Genomic DNA, 27,290 nt, shown 5'->3' with positions numbered 1-27,290 from the left:
CAAGCTTTGCTGGTGGAGGAAGACCTCAGGTGCCCTTCCCTGTATTTTAATTAAGGCACCTGACTTGAACCACTGATTTCCAAAACGCTAGCTGGATAGTTATCTCACATGAAAGAATCCAAAGTCCATGTTTGTATTCGAACACACAGCGGTTTGGGGCAAGTGAAGTCAACACTGCCACAGATACCCCTTGCTACTGCATTGAAAACTATATGACGCAATGACCTATATGTACTTCTGCATTGACATCTAGCAATGGATCTCTGGTGAGCAATTTAACATGTTCGTTTTTGACGTTGTTTATTACCAAAATGATTGTGCAGACTGATTTAAACCGTGGAAAAAAACCTGGAAAATTTGATTAAGAGACAACTCTTTACAATGAACATGATTGACCACTACATTTTATACATCATTTGGACATTGTCCTTTAAACTGGTTATAATTTTCTGCACATGTCTGTGTGAAAATTTGTTTCTTTTTTATTTAAAGCGCTCCAACTCAAAAACAGTATACAGTTCTGAGTAATGAAAAAAATACCAATAAAGCATCGTTTATTCTTAGATTAATGTTTATTTTTAATTTTAACAAAAATACAAAATATAATTCAATAAAATCACAAGTTTATCATCATAAATATGCAAACACAAATAGACATTGAAAATAATGATAATATTTTAATTATGCAACAAATTAAACACTTATATCATGTCAGTCCATCCTTTTATCTAAAATTCAATAACACTTTGTTTTTAACATTAATATAAAATTTACAATAAAATTAAATACAATAAAAATTCATTAATACTTAAAATAGAAATTTATTTTTATCAACAGTCTAAAGAACTGAAAATATATACATGTAGTGTAGAAATAGAAGACCTATTAAGTCTGTTTATGTATAATTGTCTCATTATATGCCAATGCCTTAATAATATTCTTCTCGTATTACACATAAAACTTGGTCAATTAACAATGTTATTATAAAGTTCATATCTTGAACTACTAGCTGACACTGTTTCAAAATCTAACTAAATAACAATTTTGTTTCTTTGTTCCAGAAAAAGGGAACACATGTACATGTTCTATGATTCACTAGTTATTAAAGATGGGTGATCACTTGACATTTTTTTAAGGTAACACAGACTCATTGTTTGAACGTGTTACAGGCAAATATTTGCTAATTCCAGTAGTAAATAACTATCCAATTTGTAGCTTCTTTACTTCTCCTGTTTCTGATAAATTATGCTGCAATATTTTGATGAAAATAATTTGAAAGACATACAAATCAATAGACATAATGAATTTATGAAATTTATAACACTGATATCTCAGAAATGTCTGATTGTCATTGTATAGTTACTCTATCTCACGAAAGTTGGAATGCATCAACTATAATAATATAAACATCAAATCAAAACCTGACAACTTGAACAAAGAAAACATTACCACATCTTAAACTCACAATCAATTTGAGAAATAATCATTTTAAACAAGATGGCCACAATCACTCTTAATGGCTCACCTGGGACTTCACTAGAAAAAAATCATTACTGTTTTAATGCAGCACCAAGTCTATAATTGGTCAAATTGGGGCTCTTAGAGCCATGATTCTAGAAGTCAACTAGGCGATGCTACATGCCACATATCTAAGGTCATGAGGTCCAATTTAAATGATTTCTATATACATGTGTACATGTTAGCCTACGCAAAACAAGCAACCTCCGGGCCAATAAGACCCTAAAGGTGTGATTGATATAACATTATTTTGTAAAGGGCCACAAGAATATAATGCTACATGCCAATATCTAAGCTTATTGCATTGTACTTATTTTGTAGAGAAAACTTTGTCTTTTTCCTATACAAGCCAGTGAAACAAAAGTGACCTCAGGACAGGACCATTTTCAATACCAGGGGCTATTTCTATATAGCTTTTTAGAGGTCTACCAGGCAATGCCTAATGCAAATACTTCAGCTCTAAGGCAAGTATTTTCAAATGAGATTTACATGTGTTTTCCTGTATAAGATTATTGAATTTAAGTAACTCGTAGGGTAGGGGGAATTTGCCAATGAGGGTGTGATTTATATTGCTTTTGTAGAGGACAATAAGTTGGTGTTACATGCCAAATATCTAAACTTTGAACATTCTTACTTCTGGGAAGGGATTTTTAAATCTGATTTTCTAAATTTGCTATACAAGTCAATGTAACTAAAGTGATCCAAGTTGAGGCCACTTTTGACCCAGAGACCTTATTTCAATGTGTTTTCCTATATATTATTAAGTCTATGTTTATTAAGGGAGCCAATTCTGACCTTAAGAAGCAAATTGGCTTAAATAACTTTTGTAGAGGATCATTCGTGTGAAGCTTGGACAAAATTTACCAGGTTGTATTGTAGATAATATTTAGGCATGTCACATGATGGAAATCATGCGATCACAAAAGCTCATCTCTAATCACAAAATGCTTTATAATTTCAATCAACAGTGGTGATAATGGTATAAATATGCCATCAGTACTCTGACAGGCCAGTCTGCACATCTATACTGTCTGACAACTATTTTTTTCTGTTGCTTCAATTTCAAAATGATATCACTTTATTTTCAAACTGCAATCTTTTAATTATCATACTGAAATCTCATTACTGTCATACTTAAACAAACAAAATCACTCACAAACTATCAATGGACAGTCCAAACTGAAAGCCAGGACATACCTGTTTTATAAATGCAACAGGATAAAGTCAGATTTCTGATGATAAACTATCAGAACCACTTAATTATAGGGTTAATTTTAACCTGTTTCAGTGAGTTTACTGTTTTACTTTATCACCTAGAAATGTGATAATTACACAAATATGACTTGGCCATTCTGCTTTCTGGACATAATCATTATGCTGTTACTGTTACATTACTAATACTGTACATTAGGCTGTTACTCTGTCATTATCTAGACATTAGGCTGTTACTCTATTATCACCAGATATTAAGCAGTTTTTCTTTCATCACAATGTTATCAGGATGTCACAAACATTTTCAACAAAAAACACACACACACTTTAATTTGATGCTGTTTTGATTGAGTTTTTAGCACCATTATCACCGGGGGGAACATTTCTTGATAAACTGTCATCACCTTCATGTAGCCCTGTTGTTACAATGTTATCTGGAAACTGCATTTAAACATCACTATCACTGTACAAATTTTTTTGCCACACTTATAAATATCCAAAATAAATTTTGTAGTCACACTGTTAATGTTATCATCTACAAACTGTACATCGTGTTATCACCTTAAAACTTTGGTCTATTTTACACTGTTATATCACCTTAAAACTTTGGTCTCACACTATTATCACCTGACACTATTATCACCTGAGAACTTTGGTCTCACACTGTTATTATGAGAACTTTGGTCTCACACTGTTATCACCTGAGAACTTTGGTCTCACACTGTTATCACCTGAGAACTTTGGTCTCACACTGTTATCACCTAATGACTTTTGTTGAATTAAAACCTTATGTCTTACGCTGGTATTTTCTGAAGTCTTTGGTTTAACACAGCTATCACCGGAAAATTGTGATTCAATATTAGTGCCATTATGCAGGTCTTCTTGTACATCTGTTCTTGCCAGGTTTCGTTTGTTCATTTCACATTCATACATCTGCCTTCCAAAAGGATCCTTCGAGTCTCTAAAATCAGGAGAAATATAAATACAGGTTCTGTTCACTTTGTCTATACATTTTTCAATTGCCAATATTGAGATGAAAATAATAATCAACAGAGTTAAAGTGTTGATGAAATTTATAGCAAATTTATCTAAATGTATTTTGTCCAAGATCAGGTTTCACAGATGAAATCAACCTTGCTTGAGAATCAAACCTGCAGCATAATAACAAACCTGATGCTTTTGTCTATAGAGCTTAGCAGGCACATAAAACATGTTCAAATCTGCCAATCATTCAAAATCCAAAGAAGCCAACCCTGATAGTTGGATAACAAGTCATAAAATTTAAACTTACGAAATAAGAAGATCAAATATTCCACTCTGATTGTATCTGTACTTGTTACGGTTTCCGTTTGGCCATTGTACCTGTACACTTGCTTTTTTATGTATCTTTATGACAGTACCTATCTGGTCTACACCTCCGTCCTGGTTCCCATACTTCCAGTCAGGACCTGTGTTAATTAATGTTTAAATTCACATATTAATCTTAACCATTAATCTGTTGAATTTGTGTAATGAATCTAAGTTATTTTTTATGCCCCCACAAAGTGGGGAGCATATAGCGTTGCACTTGTCCGTCCGTCCGTACGTCTGCCCGTACGTCCCGAAATCTTGTGAACGCAACTCCTCTTAAACCGGATGGCAGATTTTGCTCAAACTTCCAGGGATGAACAACCTTAAGGTGTAGATGGTAGTAAAGGAAGGAATTTTTCGCTGTGACCAAATTTAACAGAATTATGGCCCTTTGTTGATTTTTTCACTATATACTATGTAGAAATTTTGTGAACGCAACTCCTCTTAAACCGGATGGCAGATTTTGCTTCAACTTCCAGGGATGAACAACCTTAATGTGTAGATGGTAGTAAAGGAAGGAATTTTTGCTGCAACCAAATTTAATAGAATTATGGCCCTTTGTTGATTTTTTCACTATGTACCATATATATGTTGTCAGTGGGGGCATCTGTGTCCTTTGGACACAGTTCTAGTTTTGTTTTGTTTTGTTTCTTAGAAAATAGTACATTACAAGTTTGAGAGATTTCAATATTCAAAATACAACATTTTTGAGCCATCAGTGATCACATGTGTCGCCTGATGATAGCCAATTGCATGTTGCAGCTACCATGTAGCAGGAGACACAAAAATCATTAAAATGTCTTTTTTTATTCAAGGGCCATAACTTAGCCAAAATCATTCAACTGGAAAACCCATTTAATATGTGCAAGTATTTGAGGTATCAATCATTCATGTAATGTTTCATTTAAACTGAATTAGTAGTCATTATGATAAGTAGTCCGCACAAAGCGTAAATAAAAATCATTAAAGGCCATAACTCTAACAAAAATCTTTGTTTCTTGCATGGTAAAGGTTAAAGATTTTTACATGAAATTCAAAATGTATTCAGTTTTAGAATATCTTTTTAAGCTTGACTGAGAAACAATGTGTTTCAACTTACATTGAAATAGTAAAAAACAAGTTCATGTAGTCAACTTACATTTAACACATTCAGGCTATCTTAAACTGGACTTACCAATACTAGTATTATAATTATGAGGAAATATTGTCATGATCAAATTAATTAGGCTTGAACCCAAGTTCTAGATTGAGAGGCAGACAAGTCTTTGCTTCTAAGATATCCCCAAACTAATTTGATTAAATTAATACAACATTGATGGATGTAAGTGCAAACAATCAACAGGATATTATTTAATTTAATTATTTGATAAATTATAAGACAACCTAGGAATATTTATTATACATTCTACTACTTTTCCACAGATTTTTAATCTTTAAATATGCCCTAAGGTGTCATTCCGCACATGGCGCATGAACAAGTAACAGTCTCCTGTGCAGTTTCATTGAAATTAAGTTTATATAGTCAAACAAATGGAAAGTGTTTAATGCCATAACTTTTTGACAAATTTCTCAACATCGATGACCATTTACATTGTTTTGAAGATAATGTGTCAAATCTTGGTCAAAGCTAATTTGCACACTTTCTACTTTTGAAAATTTGAAGAAAATAAACTTGAAAAACAAAAATGGAAAAACATCCTTGTTTAAATATATCAAAGTTTGTTTTTTATCTGACTTACCTCTTCTTACTTTACATCCCACTTCTATTTTATCATCAATATTATGCTGATCTGTGTCGTCTGCTGTAAGCACCTCAAACTTGAAGTGATATCCACAATTACACAATAAATTTACTCCATTATCCCACTTTACAAACACCTTTCCTAAAATATATAAAACATAAAACATTATCATCAAAATGATAATTATTCTTATAATAATGAAAACTGAAATTATCAATATCAATATACTTATGTTTAAACCCATGTAGCCAGCAATCCTTACATTGCAAGTCTTACTTTTTAGCTACATGTACTAGGCCACACCACTATTTACACATCAGACCAAAAATAAAACATTATATAATAATATTACATTGTGTCAAACATTAACATATTTATATTATAGTACCTCTATGTTTGCGACTATGTCCTGTTACAGTCCCTTTCCTCACTTGTAACTGTAACAGTCTGCCTGTAATGTCCGGACCTGGGACCACTCTTGTGCCAATTTTAGGTAAATCCAGTAAATCTGATGGTTCAAAATGATCATCCTCCTCGCTAACATTGCTCATGTTGTCTGAACTGTCTGCCTGTTTCGCCAATAACCGTGCCTGTGCTTCTTCCGCCTTATTTACCATCTCCGCCTAAAATTATCATAATTTAGTCTAAGCCCATGTGTGATGCACTTATTTGACCAATCAGTACATCAGAAATAAAACAGAAATATAACAATTACAGATACAACAACAAAGACCAGCTGACGGTCTGTCTTCATATTATTGTATTTTAACCAAAGGTAGTTTGCACATAACTAGGTCAAATATGATTAAGACACAAATCTACAATAATATGACCCATATAGCACTTGGTGACAATGATTCTGTGAAAGTCTAGCTGAATTTCCTTGAGAAATGTATGAGGAATTGTGCACAGAAGAATATTTCTCTATATATGTACATGTAGTTTCAAATGATCAAAGCACAAATTCTTACAACATGTGCTGAAGCACTTCATAACAATACTTCTGTGAAGGTTTTGGTTAAAATCCCTTAAGAAATGTAGTTGTGCACAGAAGAAATTGCTTGCAGCATCCTAAGCACTTGCTGTTTAGCTACCTACTAAACTGCCTAACAACATTCATCAATATAAAATTCAGTATTTTCTTTCAGAATACCTGGTAAAAACAATTATTGACTATATCTCACTCAAAATGGGCATAGTAATCAGTATATCACGTAATGAAAATACAGAAATCAAATACATATAATCACTGTGCATATCCAGTAACGCAGGAATGTGCAAATAATGTAAAAGTAACCCCGATTCTGTGCAATGCTATTGCCAAAATGAATAACATAGTAAGTAAACGAACCAAAATATTTTATTCTAAATCAAAATTAAAGAAATGAATTAGTGCATAGGCTGCTTCGACATTATACTTTAACCAGTATTACAATTTTTTCAGGAATATGTTCACTTTTTTAGATCATTTGTGAGAAAGACAACCTGATTACTGTTTTGAAGGTTACTTTTGAGTTTCGTCAAATAAATATGTACATTCAACACATATAAAACATTATTTTTTCATATTCTTCATACCTAAGACATTTGTCAAACTAAGTGTCATATATCAATAGAAGGAAGCTGGTAAAATATGATTTAGCTACTTTTAATGAGATAACCGCCATTGCTTTACTGCTTCATTCACGCATTTGGCGTTACATCATAAAAAAAGGTCTCAATTACGTTTTATCTGCTACATTTAGTGTAATATGACACAAGTAGATTGGAAAATTTCTTGGGTTACACCGAATATAAAAATTATAAAGTAACAATAAAACATGCGCGTTATTGTATTTAAATATATCAACGAAACTAAAAATCGCCATTAATACCCTAGTCAGGTTGTTATTTTCACAAATGATCTTGAAAAATAATCATTTTCATGGAAATATTTTTGATGAGGTTTAAAGTATAGTGTCTTAGCAACCGTATGCTCTAATTCATTTCTTCCAATTTGGTGTACAATAAAAAATATTGGTCCATTTACTTATTGCGGGGATCGTTTTAGCCACTAAATTGCACAATTCTGCGTTTCTTTGCACAATTCCTGTGTTATTTGCACATTCCTGCGTTACTGGATATACACGGTGATAATACTAACTTCACTAATAACAGGGTTCAGTTTCATCAACTCGTTAAGTCATATGTATAAACTCAAGATCACTTATTTCAATCATTTGTTTCAAGTGTACATATTCAATGCCACAAGCAAAACTTAAATTTACAACAAAGGGTGAGAGAATAGCCCAAATATTCTTCAAATAATCAGACTGGAACTTACCATATCAGTAGGTGATGTAGACGGGTGAAGTGATAGAACCAGGGACTTAAAAATATGCTCATCAAATGAATCAACCTTTCCTTGGAACATCTGTTTAGAGATCTGTGCTGCTATATACTACAAAATATGAAATATATAATTTTAACAAAGACATAATTACATGTTTAGTAAATAAGTGAATTTGTTATTTTATATTATATCTCTAATGAAATGGAAGCACCTGCTGGAGCTAAGAGATGCTCCAGTAATTTGAACCCATTAAGTTGACTCTTTTGATCATGCAAGGATAAACAATGGCTGCAATTCTGTTGCCTCAGCCCTGAAAGGCAAACCCCTCTGCCACAAGGGGGCAATAACTTATGTGAAAATATACAGAGGCCAATACAGGATAACTCCAATCTTTATACAGAAGTAAATTATGGTTATTCTCCAAGCATAAAGTAAGATGATAGTCAAGAAAATAAAATACAAGGACTGGTACAGACAAAGTCTCTAGCCACCTAACAAAATCTAAAACATTTAAGTGTTCAGGTAAGTTGAAACTTGATTTACAGCTACACTATGTCTTGTAAGAAATGACCAAAGTGAAAATATTTCAATGAAATATGTAAAGTAGATAATAAATACAGAACAATATGGATAACCTGTAATATTTTATTCTGGACAATTTCTCTACCCCCCCCCCCCCCATCCCCCACCCCAAACATTTCAATTACATGCTGAATCAAAATTCTTGAATTTTACAAATCTGTATTGGTCCATTTCATAAACACAAAATAGTAAACACGGAAAAATAATTAACTAATAATTATGTACATACATGATTATGTGTACTATTAACTAAGTCTCGCACATCTGAAGGTTTGACCAGTCGTCCATTTGTAACCCTGCATATAGTTTCCAGCATATCCTTTAAATAATTGCAAAACAAAATCATTTCAATATTGAAATACAAAATTTCATATAATTTATATTTTGAATAATTAATTACACTACACTATGATAAGTTAACATAAATTCTGCCAAATCTGTACTTTTTTTAAAGTACAAATATTATTGATATGTAAATGAAAGCTCTTATGTGTGACAAGATTTTACTAAATCATGGTCATAAAGACAATTGTTTTACAGGGATTATAATTGTACAAAAATCAGACAAATATGGCAAGTAATAGCTCTGGATGTATTAATTTAAATAACATCAAGGATTAGGCAAGGCATTCCATACTTTTTCAAATATCATTTTCCGAGTTCAACTGATACTCACTTTTTTCAGACTTAACTAAGGAGCAGGTTTTAACATTTAAACTGAGTTTGATTGTTTTTTTGTTTTTGACAAGAATGGACTGGATATCTTCTTTTATGATTCGTTTACCATTTGATGTAAGTCTAGACATAAATAACTTGTGTGCAAAATTTCAGTTCATTCACTCATTCTGATTTCCAAAATACATTAAGAAATCATTTGTATTGTACAAAATAAAGCAACAAACAAATAGTGTTCTATGCTTTCAACTCAAATAAGGCTGGTATTCACAAAAACTAGAAATGTGTCATCATGCCACGGATGCCCCCGCACGCAGCCAAAATTTCAGATGGTGCATTAATTATTCTTTTCATTTTAAGTTCAAAGCCCTTAAAACTTTTCAATGTTAACACAAACCATTTTCATACAATGTTCAAGGCACTGAAATAATTCAGTCTTGAACTTTTAAAAATAGCATATTGCATATTTGTAGCCAAAATAATGGCTAAAAGTATGAGTGCTGAAACTGAAAGTTCAAAACCACGACCAAATTCAAACTTAAACTGCTTATTCCTAAGATGTATCTATATTATTTTCAAAGTGAAAGGGACATAACTCTGCCAAAAATCATCAAACCATGACCAAATTCCAACTTGATCTGCCCATTCCTTTGACATATCCATATGTCAAATTTAAGTTGAATATTTAACACTATTGGGTAGATAATGAACAGAAACTGTAAATTTCATATTATTTTCAAAGTGAAAGGGGCTTTACTCTGCCAAAAATCATTGAACCATGACCAAATTCGAACTTGGCCTGGGCATTTCAAAAACATATCCATATGTCAAATTTGAGTTGAATGTGTTGTACCATTGGGGAGATAATAAACGGAAACTGAAAATTTCATATTATTTTCAAAGTAAAAGGGGCATAACTCTGCCAAAAATCATCAAACCATGACCAAATTCGAACTTGACCTGTATTTTCTCATGACATATCCATATGTCAAGTTTGAGTTGAATGTGTTGTACCATTGGGGAGATAATGAACGGAAACTGAAAATTTCATATTATTTTCAAAGTAAAAGGGGCATAACTCTGCCAAAAATCATCAAACCATGACCAAATTCGAACTTGACCTGTATTTTCTCATGACATATCCATATGTCAAGTTTGAGTTGAATGTGTTGTACTGTTGGGGAGATAATGAACGGAAACTGAAATTTCATATTATTTTCAAAGTAAAAGGGGCATAACTCTGCCAAAAATCATCGAACCATGACCAAATTCGAACTTGACCTGTATTTTCTCATAACATATCCATATGTCAAATTTGAGTTGAATGTGTGCAACCGTTCTTAAGATAATGAACGGAAACTGATGATGACGGAATGACAGAATGACGGAAGGACGGAAGGACGGAAGGATGGAAGGACGGAAGGACGGAAGGACGGAAGGACGGAATGACGGAACAGGGTAACACTATATGCCCCGGCCATTACATGGCGGGGGCATAAAAATTGATCTATTTAATTCATAGTATATATTCTTATCGTTTACATATTTATCCATTTTAAGTACACCAACTGATCTATGTAACAATTTTACATTTTATGTTTTAAGGCTTTTGAAACTCTGAATTTTTAACAGTTCCTTAAAGTTTAATGTTACGCAGCTCAGGTACTTTTTCTTCTACAACAATATCTCGGTTCAATCAATCTTTCTATCTAACTGCAAACCATCAACAGTAGTTAAATATGGCCTTCCCTTTATTTGGCTGGAATCGAAAGTAATTTGCTTTAGCCACGGTATATATGGAGAGCTAGAACAGCCTGTGCAGGTTTGTCAAGGTCTATAATGTTGGTAACTCAAATTTTGTATATTAATATTGAAATCTCTTAAACATTGATAAGCCTGTTTCAAGTTCAAATAAGGCAAATTCATTACATAAATAAAGCATGATAAGAGTTAAACTATATTACTATTCAAGTAAGTTACCAAATTAGGATTAGATCCAACGGGTACACAGTCTATATGTGTATATTGTGATGAAAGCTTCCACTCTTGTAGACTGGACTCCACTTCCTGACAAGCTTCTTGTTGAACCAGATCAGGAATGTCGTCTGATGTACACACTAGTGACATGGGCGATGGTCGACCATCCGATAGTAGAATTATACGATGATGAACTATGATGTCATGTAGCTTGCAGTAACGCTGGCCTAATTCTAAAATTGCAAATTAATATTATAACAGTCAATATTTTGAAATATAAGCTAAACTTGACAATAAAAAATTAGCATAATGTCACTTAAAATTAAATAGGAAAAATTGTTTCCGTTAAATTTAATAGGAAAATTTGTTTTATCATATCAATATGATAGAATTTCAACACACCAAACACTACTATATTTAAGAACATAGATTGATGTAGATTAGACTTTGAAAATAAAACATATTAACAAGTGATCAATTAGATATGGTTTTAAAAGTAATGTACTCTTGTCAAGTTGCATGGATAAACAGCTGATCTAGCTTTATACTTGTGTCAAAGACATGTCATTTCTGCTGCTAGCACTAACAGAACTGGTATTGACTGTACTAGTATATGACACTCACCTCTACGTACTGTCTGGATAAGCAAAGAAAGAGCAATTCCTGGCAACAATGGTGAATTCCCTTCTGGTTTTAAAGATTCTGAAACAGATGACCAAAAGATTATAAGCTTAAAATTTCACACATTTAATACCTCCATAAGTATGGTATTTACATCACTAAAGTTAATACTTTCTGCAAAGAAGTTTAATTTTACATGATAATGTGTGCACTTGAATTTACATGAAAGAAGATTTAAGTGGAGCGGTGGCCTAGTGATTAAGGTGTCCACCTCTCAACCCAGGGATCATGGGTTTGAGCCCTACTAGAGTCATGACCATGTATCTGTGTTATGAAACCAGAAGTGGTGAGTTCGAGGAGGTGGTATGGAAAGTAGTTCAAATAAGCATAAAGCCTTCTTCACAATCAAGCTATTTAAACTAAATGGAAGATTTTACAAGAAAAACAAAATTTTTCATAAATAACATTGTATTGAAATTTCCATGTAATAAAGTTTTACATCAAATAGTCTATTTGAAAAAAATATTTGATCAAATCACTGATAATTTTCTGCAGACTTACTGAAGTCTTTATGAAGCTGGGTATAATGTTTTGCAGGGTGTGTCACAATTTTTGTCTTGTATCCAAATGTTACCATGGCAACAAACTCCTCTATATTCTCACTCTGTTTCTTCTCCTCAAGCCCTACATAACAACAATAACTAGAAATATGTCCACAGTACACTATTGCCTTATTTCATTTGCCTGTCACAGTGGTGTATTTATATTATAAGTACATGTTCATATTATATAAAGGTAAACCGTTTTATTTTAATATGTTATAAATATTACAATAGTCTTATAACTATTTAATTTCATTAAAATTAGTTGTTGCACATGTAAAACAAAAACGTTGAGTGTCACTTTGACCTAAAGCACAACACGAATCATCTGCCTGCCATTGGCAATGTCCCTACTAAGTTTAACAAATCAAGCCATATTTTTCTCAAGTTAATCAATGGTCAAAAGTTTTCCTCTAAATTGCACTGTGACCTTGACTTATGACAAAATGATCTCAAAATCAATAGAAGCTACTTAATGGCCATGAGAAAATATCCCTACACAGTTTTGCCAGCTAGGACTTATTAATTTTTCAGTAAATGATAAGACAATGACAGTGTTGCTTGACCATGACCTTGGATCTAGAAACTTAAGAATCATATGAGAACAACTACTAGACGAGGGCAATGTCCCTACTAAGAGTAACAAACCTTGGTTTATTCCTTCTCAAGTAATTGATAAGAAAAAGATTTAACTGTGTTAGTGACCATGATTTATGACCTTATGACTTGAAAATCAACAGGGGTCATTAGCAAAGTGAATAATTTAAATGACAATATTAGTAGTAAAACTGTACAATATAGAAAGATACCTGATAAAAATTCTGGAATAAATTGTTTAACTTGTTGCCATGGCAATCCTTGCATACTTTCAGATACATCTACACATAAAACTGTGCATCTATAACTTTCTGGTATCCTAGTAACTTGAAGACCTAAAAGAAAACAAACAAAAATAAAAATAAACAAAACTCTTCAAAACAGAATAATACACATAATAATTTTCAATGAAGCAAATATATATAATCAGATCAATAAAACCTATGCTTTTCTTAGCTTTCAACGTATAGTCTTCCTAAAAAAAAATGTTAATGAAACAAAAATGGAAAATATGACTAAAATGAAAAATATGAATGGTAGTATGTTTCTCTAGTACATGTATTTAAATTATTTTGCAGATAAAAAACATCTTTCCCAACCATGTACTTTTTATTCATTTATGACTCACAGTATATAATATGTATAAAATAAATGCTTTACTGACAGCTTATAATGTTTTACATGTATATCTAACAATATTGAAGATTAACTATTTAGCTTTTAATCATCAATTTGTTTCTCTCTCTGAAGGTTTTCTTATTATGTCCCACCAAATAATGTCAAATAGCAATTTAACTTACTGCTTTATTGTTGGTACCTCAGATACACCAACTTGTACTATCTCAGGCATGAATACTAAAATCGAACAATCAAATCAGTTTGCCTTACCTACCAGTCAATTGTAACCACAACATTCCCCTACCAATCTACCATAGACATTAAGCAATTGTCAGTGGGCAAAATGAGCTGAGCTTTTTCTGTTTATCCCCTCACTCAGCTGTGGTTTTGTATTGGAATAATAGTGTCCAAGTCTTGCCATCCAGCTAAGATTTTGGGGAAGTTTTATGATCTAAACTTTGCTACAGGTTTAAAAATTATAAACACCATGAGTGAGGACTGAGGTAACAAAAACATACCCCTAAAAAACATATTATTTATTTACAATTATTTTTCTCTTCTTGAAGAATGGGGTTCCACATATCGTTGAGCTTGACTTCTGTGACAGTTTCATCACTACTGCTATCAAAGTTGACAGGGCTTCCCGACCTTGAACTTTGTATAGATACATTTGTGCTAGAGGATGATGTTGCCATGCTTCTTGACTCAAGATCTTGTACAATCCTAGAGTAACAGTGATACAATATAACAAAATAATCAGCAAATTATGCCTACATTTTTCTGAAGTATAAATTTTTGTTCAAAACTAATAACAAGTTATTGTGGGATACAACTGTAAGAGGAACAAATTAGTTAGATTGGTTTTAAACTCTTAACCTGCTGAAGCCTAAAGTGATTAGCCTTTGCTGTCAAAATATAGCCAGGCCAGCCTGCAAGTCTGTTCTGAGTCTGACCAATCTCTTTATACTGTGTAATTGTATTTTGATACTAAAATCAATTAAACTTTGAATGTATTGAATTACATGTATAGCACAAGAATTTACCATTTAATCTTAAAATTCAACAAGAGGGCCATAATAGCCCTGAAATCGCTCACCTGTATATAGGCCCCTGCTAGAAGGCCAATTTTAAACCAGGGGCTATTATTTAAACAAACTTGGTAGTCACCCATTAGAAGATGTTTCATGCTACATATTTAAAGTCGAGCTCTTTGGGGTTTTTAAAAGAAGATTTTTTTCAGTTTTTACTATTATACATATATGGAAAAACAATGCCCCCCCCCTCCCACTGGGAGGGGCCAATTTTGTCCCCAGGGCTTTTATTTGAACAAACTTGGTAGACACTCACTAGAAGATATTTCATGCTTAGTATCTAAACTCTAGCTCTTTGGGTTTTTAATAAGAATATTTTTTTAATTTTTACTATAATTTATACAAATAAGGAAAATCAAAGACCCCCTTGGGAGGGGCCAATTTTTTTCCCCAAGGCTTTTATTTGTACAAATTTGGTAGACACTGCTAGATGATGTTTTCATGCCAAATATTTAAGCGTTAGCTCTTTCCCTTTTCTAAAAGAAGATATTTTAAGTTCTTTCTTCCGCTTGCCATGGCAACCAGAATTCTGCTTGGAATTGAATTCTTTGATCAATTTTTAAAGTTGACTACCAAAGAAACATTTCTGTGAAGTTTGGATGAAATTGGCTAAGAGGTTTATGAGGAGATGTCGTTTAAAGTAAAAGTTTACAGATGGACTGCCGGACGCAGGATGGACGGACACCGGACGAAAAGCGATCACAAAAGCTCACTGTGTCACTTTATGACAGGTGAGCTAAAAAGTTTATGGTATCATCAGGCCACCAGGCCATACACATATTACATAATACATACATGGTATAATCTAAGTGTTACATTGAACTTTGATATGCTGGCTACAACTATGTCTTGATGGTGGTGAAACTTTGTGTCTTAGTTATACTTAAAACTGGGATCCAGATATACTTCTATTAAAGCTAGAAGATGCCCAGACGCCAAAAAACTCTAAAAATTTTCAACTGCACGCTCCCAGTCACCAGATCCCAATTTATCATGTGTTTTTTTGTTTGTTTTTTTTCAATGGGTGTATAAAAATGAAAAGCAGATATTAAACAGTCTTAATTAAAGCAATCACTGAGAAATCAATCTGGAACTTTTTTTCGCCATTAGGAACAGTCCATAGTATATTCTACCTCTATTTTATGGAAAAAAATATCAACTGAACTGCAATTTTGTTTCCTCAGTACTATTATCATTTACTAGTGATATTTTACCTGACATGTTAATATTATGTAAAAATTGTACATCTTAACACTGTCTGTGTTAAGAAATATAATATGTTTAGAAATAATAGAATTACAGATTAACTAAGAAAGGAGGAAACATTTTAAATATCCTTATTTGACAGCTTGTTTAATATTGTTATAAATACTATACTGGTTGAGGAAAAAAACCAAAATCTTGAAAGACAGGAAAATATTTATGAAATATTTACAAATATTTTCACCACATGAAACATTTCAAAATTTCTCTAACAATTCTGTTGGTTTACTATATAAAAAAGGCTGTTGTTGTTTTTTCCCACTAAAAACACATTTTAGGTCATTATCTTGGCAGTCAATACACCTAATTAGTTTTCCTGGATAAGTTACAAGTAAGTAAGTATTACTGGTAACAAGTACATTGTAATTACCAATTTCATTCGCAAGTGACCTGACAACATATTCTACGTGATTTCTGAATCAACTTTAGAAAGATATGTCAATGATCAAAATGATGTTTAATGTTATATTTACCAGTATTGTATTTCATTCCTTACAGGAATTAAATAATAACACTGTGCAATACATGTATACATTAAGCACCAGGTTGCATAAATAAATATGAATTGTTTAATATTTCTTAACATTAATCAAATCAAGTCAATAAAAAATTCAGTTCTGAGCCCCTGAATCCAGCTGAAATTAAAATCCAGTTTGGCCCATTTCAGGTATTACATGACTTGTATGCATACAAAACAAAGGATTTTTTTCTATTTTAGTGGTTTTATGTCACTTTTACAATATTTGCCACAAAATGACATGCTCTTTCTGTTCTTGTTGAAGAATCCTGTAAAATTTCATGAATTTTGTTACATTTTTAACATGATAAGTGTATATCTGCTTCCTTTAATCAAGACATTTTATCACGACAAAGCGTATTTCTGACAATATTTCAATTTACTTATTATAAATTCTTTACATCCACAATCATTCATAGTCTGGCTCTTGTGAAAATAATATGGTTATATAATTTCACTGTCTATTGAAAAGCATGCAATAAAAACCTTTAATATTTGTGTAATGTAATAGAGATTAATATTATCATTGCCAAAAAATTCCTACCTTTCTCCCATTATCCTTTCAAGGCTACCTCTTCTTCTACTTTCAGCATTTGAATCATTAGCTTGGATTTGAATTGATCCAGTACTTTGACTAGATGAGCCTGGTTGGTTATCTAATTGAGAAATGTCCACATTTCTGTTGTAACTGTCATAAAAACTGGTTGCAAAATCAGACTTGGCTGTTTCTGGTCGTCGAGGGCGCCTATCAAGATGTCTTCTTGGTGTATACTTTGGTCGTTCATTCATACGAGACATCAAATGGCCAATCATTCCTGGATTTCTTTTCTGCAACTGTTTCATAAACTCATCTGGTGGTAATGAAAAATCTACATCAGATGAAGACAAGAATTCCCCTACTAAATTTCCTGGGACTTTCATTTCAGTACACAAAGATCCAATGTTTCCGGAAGAAAGGAAAGAAGGTAAATCTCCATCAAGCATCCTTAACCCTCCTATACCCCGCCTTTTTATGACTGTAATATTCCCAGATCCATCAGGAGTAGGTATGACCATTCTCTCCTCTTCTTTCCCAATTATATCTAAATTTTCTCTTTGTTTTCCAAACTGCTTTTCCTCTTTTACTTTAGTAACTAATTTACCTTCAGTCAAATCCTCTTCTTCTTCATCATCACTATGAATATCAACATTTCTGTTATCTTCTTCAATTTTAGTCTGTTTCCTCTTAAACCCACTTGTCGAGTGCATTTTCATACCTTTGTTCATCTTAAAATCAGAAGTATTTTTATCACAATCAACTATTTCATCATTTACATGTCCTGACAAAACACAAGCTCCAGCTTCTGCTTCTATTGATGTCTCACACTTAGTATTTTCCACAGAATCAACAGATACTTCTGAGGACAGAGAGTTTAGATTTTCAACTTTATCAGCAAATAAAAATGGATCCTGATATTCTGAAGACTCTACTACTGTATCATTTTCTAAAGAAAATCTGTGTTCATTCTGTCTAAATATAACATTGTCATTATCTTCCTGTTTGTTCTCACTTTCTATTTTTAGACTTCTGGATATTTCCTTGCAACTTTTTCCTGTAACTTTGTTTCCTGTACTTCTAACCACAGAAGTTGAAACTGTGGATGAGCATTCATTTCCTTCATTTGATTGAAATGCTACATCTTCATCATTATCTTCCTCAATACATAACCTCACGTTTTTAACTTTATCATAAGCTTCATTGACTTTCTTTCTCCTTATTGCACCTTCATTCATTTTATTTCTACATGTCTTTATTACATCCTCTCCAACATTTAGTTCACACTCATCACTTTTAATATCACATTTAACTTCACCCTCAATTAAAGCTATACTTTTTTTATTTGTGACCAAGTCAGAACCTTCCAAATTACTAACGTCAGAACCTTCCAGAACATTTGGTACATTTTCATTGTTGAAAGATTCAAAATTTCTTTCTCCTGCATGTTCTACTAATACTAAATCAATTTTGTCTTCCTTTTCCTGACCATTCATATCACATTTATTTGAAGAATTCAAACCTTCTTTGCTAATCACTTTGTGTAACTGTTCAAACTGTTCACAGTGATCAAACTTTCCATGGGTATCAACTTTTATGTTATAATTTTTCCCGATATCTTGTGCATACCTTTGCATGTTCAATTTACTTCCCAAATGCAAACAGTTATCTTTCTCAAAACCATCACAATTACTTCCTTGTTGCCCATGCACAAATTTTAATTCTTTCTCTATGTAGTGATCATTTTCAAAACCAGATTCTTTATCAGCTGCTGGACTTTCTAGTTCATTTTCAGTTATATTTCCTTGAGTTTTTCCATAATATGTTTTATTTCCTTTATCAACAGCATATGTATTAACTTTTACAATGTTTTCACTTTCTTCACTAGCTGAATTATCTTTACATTGGCTTCTATCACAATCATAATTCTCGTCATCACCTTCACTAAACTCATCATCAGCATCGCTACATTCATCAAAATCATTCACCATAATATTTTTGTAAGAGCCAATACTGCCTGTTAGCTTCAATCCAGAAATGTCAATACTAAATGTACTTTCAATAGATTTCAGTAAGCTCATACTTGAATTATCATCACACACTACATCCAGTTTAAGATCTTCTTCTGTTCTCTCTTGTATTTGATCTGGTCCAAAGAAACCTTTACTAGAAGGCAAGTCAAATCTAAATGCAACACGATTGTCCTCTGATATTTCAGTATTATGTGATTTAATCCCTTTTATGAAAATGGCTTGAGCACTTTTTAAAATAGGCCAATTGATTTCTTTTTCATTTATTTTTAGGTACCTCAAGTAACTTAAAGCTGGTTTCTTTTGATAGTCAAATAATATAGTCATCACGGTGTTCATGCCTGGAAACAAGCAAGGGCATAAGTCTCTTGGTTGTTTACAATTCTTACATATATCAACTTCCTCCTGATCTTGGAGTGTGTCATTTAAATTTTCTGACTCTTTTTCTTTGGATTTACATGGCTTCATTTCATGTTTGTGTTCAAATTTTGAAGTTGGCAAATTTAGTGACTGACAGTTAGTGTTGTTTTCAGTGCCCAAAACTTGTAGTTTATCAATATTGTCTCTTCTTTCAAAACTTGACTGCTGTCTTACATCATGAGAAACTGTACATGCATTACCATCATCAAGACTTACATTGTCATTTTTGTCTCTATCTTTCATATGTGTTGGTACAGTATGCCCAAGCTGATTTTCATTTTGTTTCCATGCTCGCTCATCCTTAAACTCTTTTGATATTCCCTCTGCCATAGCTCCTGTATAAAGTCCAAAGTGATCCTCTACAAACAACAAATTTTCTGTACCATTTACTTGATCTATTATAGCTTCTTCTTTCTTTCCATCAACTGTCTTTGTGTTCACATTATTCACTTTTGACTTGTCTTTTATGAATTCATCAAATAATATTTCCTTCTTTGCCACTGGTGTTTTTATAATGTCTGTTTTAATTTCTCCTTCTGCAACAGTTTCCAAAATGTTTGTGTCAGTCACATTCTCAGTTTCCTGCGGTATTGGAATGTTCTCAGCACTTTTATCATCAGCAGTACATTCACTACTGTTATCATCAACATTGTCATCTTCTGAAATACCATCATAGATACTACCAAGTCTTTTCGGGCCATATCTTTTTGGGGAAGCACCCTTACTTTTGTCTGGTAAGAAAATAACATTTGTAAATATAGATTTTACAATGGATTCATGAGGAAACTTTTCATCATCCACATCATAATGACATCTATTATCCTCATTTTCAGATGTCACCTTCTTTTTAAACTTTCCATTCAAATCAAAACGCAGGGGCTGCTCAAAGTTTTCTCTTGCTACTTTTATTTCTTGTAGAACCTTTCGCGTACCTACTGACTCGTCTTGACTGAGTGCACAATCTATTTTGTCTTTTTCTTTATCCTTATCTGATTGACAACCACCTAGCTCTTTATAGTAATCTGGAACAAGACGACCAACATCCCAAAGGTCCTTATTACATACCCTTCTTTTTTCAGTTTCATTATCATTTGAAGATTTTAGGTGTACATCATTAACATGTTTCAAGTTACATGTACATGCTTCTGCTTTAGAAACCTTAGGATTGTCACAATCTGAGGGTATTTCAGTTTCTTCTTGAAACTGACCTTGTATTTTGTTCATATCTTCATGAAAACCTTTAACCTTTTCTATAGTGCTTTCTATATTTTCTCGTACATTATCTGTTTCTTTTTGATCTTGCTGGTCATTACGAGTATTGGCACCAAATATTGGAGTTGTCTCTCCTGGAAGACCTGTCATAACATTCTCAGCTTCCTCTTCAATTTCATTCTCTTCATCTTCATTAGTGTTCTGTTCTTCAAGCCTAAAGCTTTCAGATTCACCATCCACAGGAGTTCCTTCACACAAGATAAGAGCAGGATTATGTATCTGCCTTACATCATGATTTTTCTCTGGAAACAATTAAATATAATACTTGAATCACAAAGAAAATACCTAATGCAGAACAAAGCAATAACAAGAGGACCATGACGGCCCTGAAACCGCTCACCTGTATATAGGCCCCCGGGGCAGGGCCAGTTTTAACCCAACGGCTTTTATTTGAACAAACTTAGTAGAAACCCATTAAAAGATTTTTTAAGTTTTACTATACACATATATTGAAAAACAATGACCCCACCCCGGGCGGGGCCAATTTTGACCCAAGGGCTTTTATTTGAACAAACTTGGTACACACCAATTAGAAGATGTTTCATGCTTAATATTTTAGCTCTAGCTCTTTGGGATTTTAAAAGAAGATTTTTTAAGTTTTTACTAAATACATATATATAAGGAATATATATGACCCCCAGGGACAGGGCCAATTTTGACCCAAGGGCTTTAATTTGAACAAACTTGGTTGACACCCATTAGAGGATGTTTCATGCTTAATATCTAAGCTCTAGCTCTTTGAGATTTTTAAAAGAAGATTTTTTAAGTGTTTACTATTTACATATAAGGAATATATATGACCTCCCCGGGGCCGGGCCAATTTTGACCCCTGGGATTTTATTTAAACAAACTTGCTAGACACTGACTAGACGATGTATCATGCCTAATTCCTAAGCTCTAGCTATCTTGGTTTTTTAAAAGAAGATTTTTTAAGTTTTTACAATATACATATAAGGAATATCAATGACCCCTTGGGCGGGGCCAGTTTTGACCCCAGGAATTTTATTTGAACAAACTTGGTAGACATTGACTAGACAATGTTTCATGCAAAATATCTAAGCTCTCACTCTTTTGATTTTTAAAAGAAGTTTTTTTTAAAGTTTTTTCTTTCAGTTGCCATGGCAACCAGAGTTCTGCATGGAATTCAATTTTTTGAACAATTTTTAAAGTTGACCACCAAAGGAACATTCCTGTGAAGTTTCAATGAATTAGCTTAGTGGATTATGAGGAGATGTTGTTTAAAGTAAAAGTTTACGAACGGACGCCTGACTGATGCCAGAAAGAAAGCGATCACAAAAGCTCACCATGTCACTTTGTGACACTGGTGAGCTAAAAAACAATAAACAGTGAAATACTCACAGCACCACACAGTTAAATTAACAGTAGCAGAAACAAAAGGGCCCAGAGGGCCCTGGATCGCTCACCTGTGAAATAGGTCAAAAGGTGAAACCCTTTTCACCCCAGAAGCACAATTTAAAAACAAAGGACAGCTAAATCTGAAAAAAATTTGTACACATCCACCAAGGAAATATTTGTGTTTTGTTTGTTTGTTTGTTTGGATTTTTACTGGCCATAACTGGCCATATCGTGCTGAATGCTATAATAGGCTTAAAATGTTATGTAAAACATTGTAAATGACAATAGAAATGAGCCAATTAGATCCTAGAATACAAGTTTATCTCTTTCAAATAATCAATTATGTTTTTTGATGGAATTGTATTAAAAAGTTCTTTGAGTGAATTTACAGAATAAAATCTATTATGGGCCTGTGAAAAATCATGACATTCAAGAAGAAAATGCTTGACAGTAAAATTTTCATTACAACCTACACAGAAAGGGGCATTGTCATTTGTGAGGAGATAAGAGTGGGTAATTTTAGTGTGTCCAATTCGGCATCGAAGAAGAACTGTTTGATCATGGCGGTTTGACAGAGATAGAGATGGTGACACATCAAGAGATGGGTTTATATCGTGAAGTTTATTAAAAACGGCATTGTCCCAATTTGCTTTCCATTCAGATGATAAGAGTTTATTTATAGCCGGTCTAAAATCACAAGCAGGTAACAATAAGTCAGTTTTTTGAAAATTTAATGATTGTTTAGCTAAAGCATCTACTTTTCCATTTCCTCGTATTCCTACATGACTTGGAATCCAATATAATTTAACATATTTTGTTTTTAGTATATCATGAAATCGTAAAAGAAGTTTCTTTACCATGATATTGTCAGATTTTTTATTTTTAATGGATATTAAAACAGAAAGCAAATCAGAAAATATCACAAATTTATCGTGGGTATGCTGTGCTATGTATGACAATGCTAAATCGATAGCTTTTGCTTCGGCAGTAAAAATTGATGCATTATCTGGTAACCTCATACTAGATGTAAAATTATTTTCAAACACAGCCGCACCTATATTAGTGTAAAATTATTTCAAAACTGTACCAGTGATTAAGATGATGTTTAGATATTGTTGTTTTCTAATTTCTGTCAGCCATTTTATTAAATAGTTCAGCATGTCACTAAGTGAGAGGTGAGCTAATAAAAAGATGATAGAAAAAGAGAGGGAAAACAAACATTTGACCTGGATGCAGATTTAACTGTCCACCTCGATCCCCTGGTGCGGGGCTAATTTTGACCCCAGGGGTTTTATTTCAACAAACATGGTAGACATACACTAGAACATGTTTCATGCCAAATATCTAAGCTTTAGGTCTTTAGGATTTTCACAAGAATATCTTTTTAAGTTTTTACTATATACATGACTGTATATAATATAAGGAAAATTATGTGGTGGGGTCAATTTTGACCCTATGGCTTTTATTTGAATAAACTTGGTAGACATCCACTAGAAGATGTTTCATGCCAAATATCTATTAATGGCGATTTTGGATTGTCACAAGAAGATTTTTTTAAGTTCTCACTATAAATCAATGACCCCTAGAGGGTGAGTCAATTTTGACCCTATGGGGTTTTATTTGAACAAACTTAGGAGACATCCACTAGAAAATGTTTCATGCCAAATATCTAAGCTCTACCTTTTTTGGTTTTTACTATATACATTTTAGCAAAATCAATGACCCCTGGGGCGAGGGCAGTTTTGACCGTAAGGTTTTTATTTGAACAAACTTGGTAGACATCCACTACAAGATTTTCTATGCCAAATATCTAAGCTCTTGCTCTTTTGGATTGTCACAAGATTTTTTTTAGTTTTTACTAAATACATAAGGTTAATCAATGACCCCTGGGGCGGGGCCAATTTTGACCCTAGGGCATTTATTTGAACAAACTTGGTAGATTTCCACTAGAAGATGTTTCATGCTAAATATCTTATCTATAGTGCTTTTGGATTGTCACAAGAAGATTTTTTAAAGTTTTTACTATATACATATAAGGAAAATCAATGACCCCCTGGGGCGGGGTCAATTTTGACCCTAGGGATTTTATTTGAACAAACTTGGTAGACATCTATTAGAAGATGTTTCATGCCAAATATCTAAGCTCTACCTCTTTTAGATTTTCACAAGAAGATTTTTTAAGGTTTTTACTCTATACATTATTAGGAAAATCAATGACTCCTGGGGCGGGGCCAAGGGCTTTTATTTGAAAAAACTTGGCAGACGTCCACTAGAAAATGTTTCATGCCAAATATCTAAGTTCTAGCTCTTTCGTTTTTATACAAGAAGATTTTTTAAGATTTTTGGAAAAAATCTTTTGGTTGCCATGGCAACCAGAGTTTTTCATGGAATTTAATTCTTTGAAAAACTTTCCTGCAAAGTTTCAACATAATGTTGCCATGTGGTTCAGGAGGAGAAGTTGTTTAAAGAATTTGTTGACGCAAGAACGTCCGTTCTAACAGGAGAGTAATAATGTGGCTACTCTATTGTTCTCTCTATTGTTCTTTAGAGCCACACAAAAGAAAAGAGCCACATAAAAGCATTAAGGAATTAATGACATCAAAGAGAAAGAACAGTTACCTATTGTCCCTCTAGCCACATAATTACTGTCCTGTGAGTGCGGACGGACGATGGACAATTGGCCATTTGAGGACATTGTACTCAGGTGAGCTAAAAAGCAAGACCATTGTATCAGGGAATATGAAACCCATGGTGGCCTGTATTTACTGAAATTAAGTTGTGGTAAACAAAACAAAATACTTATTATAATAAGTATCTATTATAAGTAGTACAAAGTGATAAATCTGTAAACACATAGAGTCTAATACATGTAGCAGAACAAAGCAAATTATTTGCAACAGTAAAATATGTGTTGCTGCATGAACACATAAAATATTTGTAGCAGTTTTGTTTGCTTGTCTGGGTTTTTTTACTCTAATTTATTCACATTTTTGGTCATATCTGACCAGCAATTAATGATTTCTCTGCAACTACTGATATCTAAATCAGCAGTGAGAGATAAATTATCATTAGCCTCAATGTCTGAGATCTGTGGTCATGGAGAAATTTTGTCCAGCTCACAGAGTGACCACAGGCTTGAATATACGACCCATCATATAAGACAATTGTACACATAACAATGCTAGCTCAGTTTGATATTATTTTGTTGGCATAGGTCTGCATTCTTGTCATTCCTTTTCCAAGAGATATAGAAACAAATGAATAAGTAAAAATACAAACCTTCTGATCGTTGGAGCCCTTTCTTTTGCTTACTCTTTGACTGTTCTACACCCATTGTCTTCTAGATCAATAGTAAAAGCCTACAAAAACAATTTGTACAAGTTTTATTAACACTTGATTTATATTTTAGAATCTGCTTTATACAAAATCTAATAAAGAATCTGAATTTAATAAGTAAATATGATCAAAGGCATGGTTAGTTCAGAAGCTTTGGTTTCCTGTTTAAACAAGTAATATAAATCATAAAAAAATAAGAATTCTACCATAATAATCAGTTTCACATATTTTTTATATGTTACACAAATATAACTCCATTTTGGTTTTTAAAAATGTACATGCATGTATTGTAAAAAAGTACCTTATATATAGTTCAGTATAAGGTATAATAAAATCTTTTTTTCAGATGACTTTTAATTCACTTTAAAGCTATCTAATTACATGTAGTACATGTATATAGTGACATTTTAAGTTGAGACTATGGATTAAGACTCTAAAGGTTAATCATTTATTGGCTGGCAAGCTGGCTGGCTGATTGATTGATTGATTGATTGATTCTATAATTAATAGAGAAATATAAAAAATAATAATCAATCAAACAGGACAGAAAGGATTGATTGCTGAATTGATTGATTGATTGATTGATTGATTGATTGATTGATTGATAAAACAATCAATCAATCAATTAACAGTGCCTATCTTTTATTTATAATTTACTTAAGGCAATTATGCCTGAAACGCAAAACAAAAAGAGAAACAAAAAAGTGCAAAATGAGTTAATTAACATTTAAGCAATTACCCTTTTACAGTATTATAAGACCTGGCCAAGTTTTGTTTAACAATTTTTAGTGCAATTGTTCAAGCCATTCCTATCTGTGTACTTTAAGATTTATATAGAGATGAAGACTAAAAAAATTGTTTCTTGTGTATTCTTCAGGTGGATTCAAAAGGTACTGTATCATTTGTATGCAAACAGACAGGTCAATTAAATCTGAAAAAACTTTGTGATGAACCCAAATAAAATAAAATATAAGCTAATGTATATATTTCAGATTGTAATGCTTTCAATAATACAACTTAGGTTTCTGGACTGCAACTGGGAATATGGTATCAAGATTCAATATAGAATATATAAGATTAAAACAAAGTTGGCAAACATTAACTGGAGCAGGAGAACTTTTATCAGTGTTTATTCCTTCTACTAAAGTGTTGAAAGTTAAAATGTTAACTGTTTAATAGCTATATTATCATTAAATGTTCATGGTATATCATTGATTTCAAGAACTATTAATCAAAACAAACTTTGCTAGTGTATTTCCTAAATATTTTAACTTCATTTATGAAAACGAAACCAGCTGTTTCCTTGGGAAATCCATATTTGTCATAGACATAGGCATTCGAAAAATTCGAACAGTAAAAGGCGAATAAAAAATGGAACCATTGGCATCAGTGTGTAACAGAAATGTACAATATGTTAAAGTTTACCTACCAGTTGACGATCTGTAGGTGACAACTGTGGAACAGCAACAAATTAGACGTTAACTGAAGAACCATCATTTACAATGAAGGTTTAAAACGAAACCGAAAGCGGAAGTTATTTGCACATTTTGCAACCAATACGGGATATAATATTCGCCGTACATTGCCGTACCATAGCCGGCCTGTTATAACTCAGTCCCATGTTGAAGAACACTAAGATTAAAG

At 32.7% G+C, this 27,290-nt stretch overlaps 1 protein-coding gene across 3 annotated transcripts; it reads right to left on the bottom strand.

Moving 5' to 3' along the window:
* Positions 1-553: 553 nt before the first annotated feature.
* Positions 554-27,290, bottom strand: LOC132739603 (uncharacterized). Of its 3 annotated transcripts, none has more exons than XM_060727348.1 (15): positions 27,076-27,290; positions 25,590-25,669; positions 17,242-21,196; positions 14,371-14,549; positions 13,421-13,543; positions 12,571-12,693; positions 12,013-12,090; positions 11,392-11,621; positions 8,966-9,055; positions 8,146-8,262; positions 6,211-6,445; positions 5,820-5,963; positions 4,022-4,178; positions 3,358-3,691; positions 554-3,305 (listed from the first exon to the last, which is right to left on the bottom strand). In XM_060727348.1, the coding sequence occupies exons 2-14, from the start codon at positions 25,642-25,644 to the stop codon at positions 3,400-3,402; spliced, it is 5,778 nt and encodes a 1,925-aa protein (XP_060583331.1). In that variant the 5' UTR covers positions 25,645-25,669; positions 27,076-27,290; the 3' UTR covers positions 554-3,305; positions 3,358-3,399. The 3 variants fall into 3 exon arrangements, with proteins under 3 accessions (XP_060583331.1, XP_060583333.1, XP_060583332.1); XM_060727350.1 differs by having other exon boundaries at positions 554-3,357; positions 3,432-3,691; XM_060727349.1 differs by lacking the exon at positions 27,076-27,290 and adding an exon at positions 26,889-26,927.

Source organism: Ruditapes philippinarum, unplaced genomic scaffold (genome assembly GCF_026571515.1).
Source record: "Ruditapes philippinarum isolate M1 unplaced genomic scaffold, ASM2657151v2 ctg1033_1_1_1_1, whole genome shotgun sequence".
Classification (NCBI taxonomy): Eukaryota; Metazoa; Mollusca; class Bivalvia; order Venerida; family Veneridae; genus Ruditapes; species Ruditapes philippinarum.
The sequence above is the reverse complement of the archived record's forward strand: the minus strand, read 5'-3'. Positions and strand labels throughout refer to the sequence as shown.

Bases quoted from the DNA above. Each gene is read 5' to 3' on its own strand.
- LOC132739603 (XM_060727348.1), bottom strand. From the start codon at position 25,644: ATGGGTGTAGAACAGTCAAAGAGTAAGCAAAAGAAAGGGCTCCAACGA. The intron at 12,091-12,570 runs GTAAGTCTGCAG...CATCTGTTTCAG, and splicing joins CCAGCTTCATAAAGACTTCA to AATCTTTAAAACCAGAAGGG. The intron at 6,446-8,145 runs GTAAGTTCCAGT...TGATAATTTTAG, and splicing joins CTACATCACCTACTGATATG to GCGGAGATGGTAAATAAGGC.